The sequence below is a fragment of the Sinocyclocheilus anshuiensis genome, unplaced genomic scaffold (genome assembly GCF_001515605.1).
Source record: "Sinocyclocheilus anshuiensis isolate Anshui unplaced genomic scaffold, SAMN03320099.WGS_v1.1 scaffold219, whole genome shotgun sequence".
NCBI classification, from domain to species: domain Eukaryota; kingdom Metazoa; phylum Chordata; class Actinopteri; order Cypriniformes; family Cyprinidae; genus Sinocyclocheilus; species Sinocyclocheilus anshuiensis.
In genome coordinates, this window is record NW_015548200.1 from 578,406 (window position 1) to 583,020 (window position 4,615).

The 4,615-nt window shown below is 38.6% G+C and overlaps 1 protein-coding gene across 2 annotated transcripts in view; it reads right to left on the bottom strand.

Annotated features, from left to right (window-relative positions):
- Positions 1-4,615, bottom strand: part of LOC107653292 (repressor of RNA polymerase III transcription MAF1 homolog) — a 15,326-nt gene that overhangs the window by 8,609 nt on the left and 2,102 nt on the right. For both annotated transcript variants that reach the window (XM_016439964.1, XM_016439963.1), the window contains 2 exons: positions 1,615-1,746; positions 1,179-1,341 (listed from right to left, as the gene is read on the bottom strand). In XM_016439964.1, the coding sequence (XP_016295450.1) occupies positions 1,179-1,341; positions 1,615-1,724 (273 nt within the window). In that variant the 5' untranslated portion in view covers positions 1,725-1,746. The remainder of the gene's footprint in view (positions 1-1,178; positions 1,342-1,614; positions 1,747-4,615) is intronic.

Below are 4,615 nucleotides of genomic sequence, written 5' to 3' on the forward strand. Positions count from 1 at the left end.
GTCACAACTGATAAGCTAACAATAAATATTGTAGAAAATTAATTTGCTGTACAGTTGCTTTGCAATGATTTGTATCGTGAAAAGCGCTGTACAAATAAACTTGACTTGACTTGACTTGATCGTGAAATCGAAAGTGAACAGAGCGCTCATCCAAATGAGAACATTATTCTCCGCATATTGATAGCGGCCTCCTGATGCGCGAAAATTATATGTAATATTAGAATGTTTGCAGGAGTAGGCCCGCCTACAGTCCTCGCAGGGCTCCAAAACAAAAACGCATACTATGAATGGCGTCTGTAGAAAGCAAAAGCCGAATCCCGGACATTTTGGGCGATTTAGAAATCCCGGCCGGATGCATTTTTTAAGGTACAAAAAGAGGACATGTCCGGGAAAAAGAGGATTTATGGTCACCCTACATAACACAAGCTTGTTGATCACCATGCTGACCTTTTGTGAACAAAGATGCTGAATACATGCAGCATGAGCAGTTTTTAAATATAAATCAGATTGTATAATTTGAAAACTGAAAACAAAAACAGAATGCTCTGACTTTAGTTTTGTGAAACTATATTACATAAAACATCTGCCCAAAACAGAAACAGCAGACGAGCTGAATGAGATGCAGATTCACTCACTGAGAGCAGGTGGCGCTCATGATCATCACAGCAATGATACAGCGTTTCCTTGGTTACCGCTGTAAACAAAGCAGCGCTGCGCTTATGAATTATACAGAGACGAGATGAAAAGAAAATATCTAAAATTTTCTAAAGACAGTCAGTTCCCCTTACATTCATATAAACTCCCACCCCCAACTATATCGCGATTCATTTAACATCTCAACCGATTTGAACAGTCACATATTTGCATCGATTTTCAACCGGCTTGCGGTGAATCGTTACATCCCTACCTATTACTGCTAAAATATTATGTTTTTTGATGTAAAAATCTTGATAACATTATAAGTAGACCTCAGAGTAGTACAAAATAAAAAAAAGGCAGTTCATGACCTCTTTAAAACTCTGAATGCATAATGTTGCCTTGAATTTTTTACTTTTCTCAACAATTCTTGACAGTGTATCTAAAAACCTTTGCACCTGACATTTAATAATATAACATTACATAAGTTCTTAACGCAGCAGATATGTTTTCATGATTCAATGGAAACCAGTCATACTAACCCAGTTAACACTGGGCTCTCGGCTGAACTCATGGGCACGGGCAGCACTAAAATCATAATCAGGCCGGAACGACTCATTCAGGGTAGTGATAAGGTAGAACAAGGTCTTCCTGCAACACTTATCACTTAGTGGGTTCTCTCCGTCCTCCCCACTCTTCCCCAATCTAAAAGAAAGCCCACAAGAGAGATTGTGTAGTGCAGGGATCCTCAAATCTGGCCCACGAGATCCACTTTCCTGCAGAGTTTAGCTCTAACCCTAATCAAACACACCTGAGCATGCTAATCAATGTCTTCAGGATCATTAGAAAATCTCAGGTAGGTGAGTTTGATCAGGGTTGGAGCTAAACTCTGGCCCTCCAGGTCAAGATTTGAGGAACCCTGGTGTAGTGTAACCACAATAGCTGAGGTGAAGCCTATGGTTATGTGTTAAGGCTTACAGGTTAGGGCTCGGAGCACTGCTGGACTGAGGGGGTGACAGCGCTTCCAGAACATGGGGCTCCCCCTCCTGACAGAACTGCTTAAACATGTGCTTGTCATCACCAGCCATCTTGCACGAGTAGCTCTCGATCCTACAGATAGGAAAAGAGAAAAGGAATAAGAAAGGGATTGATTTGATTATACGAATAAACAAACAATTGCACATACAAATGTCGACACAATATATTGTTTGGGTTTTATATAAGATACAAACTTTTTTGTATTGTAGTAAAATTCAAACTACTTGAATGTGATTAAAAATATATATTTTAATCATCCCAACCTTGACTGCTAGACTTATCCAAACCTATATTTTTAGGCTTGGCTAAAATGTCACAGATGTAGAGCGAGGGGAATATAGTGCGTGTTCATCTTGCTGGCTTATGCAAGAGAGGTTGTGCAACTTTAGACAGTCCCAGTAAAAGTCCACAGACATGATTATTTATAGGTGAAGGGCAAAGGCTGTAGCAGGACGCGGAGGAGAATCATATGATTCGGGACACTGTAGCCAGTTTCCTTCAAGCGGTGTGGAAGCTCCACAAATCAGCGGAAGAAACAAGCAAACAGTGGAGAACAAAGGTTGAACTGTATCATAAACCATAAATGAGTGTACGTGTCTGTTGTGTGTAAAGATCCGTTTGAGTGAAGACACGTCACACTGAAGTAGACACTTTGAAAGTGTGTGTGTGCGCGTGGTATCTGTACTGTACTCTACACTGGTCCAATAACATGATTAAATTCTAAAGAAGCTGGCAGATCATATGAAATGCAGCTGTGTTTACATGCACCCCTAAATAACCACACTGGTATGTGTTAGAGGACACTAGAATCTGCATCACGGGTACAACAATCAACAAATACAACAAACAAGTCTCTATTCAGGGTATATCATAACGTCTTCACAAAGTTAAAGAAAATATTACAATACAGTTTTAAACCCAACAGCAAAAGGATAACCATGAAACAAGTGTACAAGTAGTGAAAACACAAATAAAACTGGTTCATTATCACTTACATCAGCACTGTGACATTGTTTTAAATAATTTAAAGGGGTCATATGATGCATTATTTGGTGTAATGAAATGTGTTTGTGGTTTAAGGTTCAAAAAACACATTTTCCACATACTGTACATTGTTTCTCCTCTATGCCCCGCCTTTCTGAAATACGCTTCGATTTTTACAAAGCTCACCGGTCTGAAAAGCGAGGTGTGCTGTGACGAAACACACAGCGCCTTCACGACATGGCGGCCCCGGCAACAACAATAGGCTACTACAGCGAGAATAAAAGTTACGCCTTCTTTCTTTGTGTGCACATTTGGGCGGCTTTATGCAAATCTTCCCCCATCGTGACGTAAACTTGTGGGGGCGTGTTAGAACGAGCCGTTTTAGGTAGGCGTGGTTGACTCTTAACTTTTATAAAGAATATCTCTTTGGATTTGAGACTTTAGTCTTTGCAACTTTACAGATCTTCTTTATGCACCAAGAGCTTGTAACACTCCAAAGAGAAAGGAAAAATTGAAATCGCATCATATGACCCCTTTAAATATAGAACTACTGAATTAAGAGACACACAGTTGTTAAAATGATAAGCATTGCTGTCATTGCTGAGCTCCAACATGCTAATGTTTGCACAATAAAAGCTAAAACACTTATCCACATGATGCTTTGACACTACAATAACCACAGGAAGAATCAAAGTATGTGTGTGTTGATGTGTGACAGGACACAGGATGTTCACCAGAACAAACACCTGAACACAAGGATTAAACCATCTAAAACAACCTAAATCCAGGGTTACCGGTGCTCTTTTGACCAATGAATTTCCATGAATTTTCCAGTTGTTTGTGTCTACTGGATAAGGATTCTTAACATCTTTACAAAGACTGCACTCAGAAAGAGCCATTTGTACCCAATTAAATATTTTAGAACTGTGTATTCATTAATCTGTGCATTAATTCTAGAGTTAATTCATGTACATGACTTTAAAGGGATAAAAATTTTAATATAATATAATTTAAAGCATTTACTCACCCTTATGTCATTCATCAACCTTTATGACTTATTCATATTCTAAACAAAAATTAAGGTATTTTTAATGGAACCTGAGAAATTTCTGTCCCCTCATTGACAGTTCATTCCACAACTTTGAAGATTCAAAAAGTTCATAATGAGATCATAAAAATAATCCATATGAATAGAGTGATTTGATTCTAGTCTTCTGAAGAGACACAATCAGGGTTTGAAATTAACACCCGCCAACCCGCCAAATGCGGGTAAAAATCAGCTGTGGTGGGTAACGCTGTCAAATCACTAACCAATTTGGCGGGTTACTTTTCGTAAGTTATGTTCACTCATTAATTTCTCTCGGAAGTTCATGCAAGCCAAATCTGCGCAGGTTTAGCGCAAATACTGAACTCGTGAGACATCATGACATTATCGATTATATTGCAAAAGCTAAACCAAACACACCTACAGAGGCACGCATACGCGACGAGATGAAGTCTGGTTAGACCAACACAGGATTTAGTGCACGTGCGCTATTATAGTGCGCTCTTTCGCTGCATGATTCAGTCTATTAATATGCATTAACAATGATCACATACTTCAAGATAAGGAGGCAGAAAATGTATATATTTATATCAGTTCATATAGTTAATCAATATCACACGAAGAGTGCCGTTTTTTCTTAAAAAATCAGCATGGTTACAAATGTGATATTTATTTTATACAACAGTTCAATAAACAATAAGTTAATATCTAGAGACTTACGTTTTAGACACCATATTGGCTGTTTTTGCGCTATTTCTGTGCTATTTCGCCAACAAAAAACATTCCAAACACAGCCACAACACTGTTTTGTGTCTCTGAGCAACATGACGTTGTTTTGTTTCTGAATTAATCAACCGTTTAAATGATTCGGTTCAATCGCAATGACTCACTTAGACTTGCTACCTACTGGCG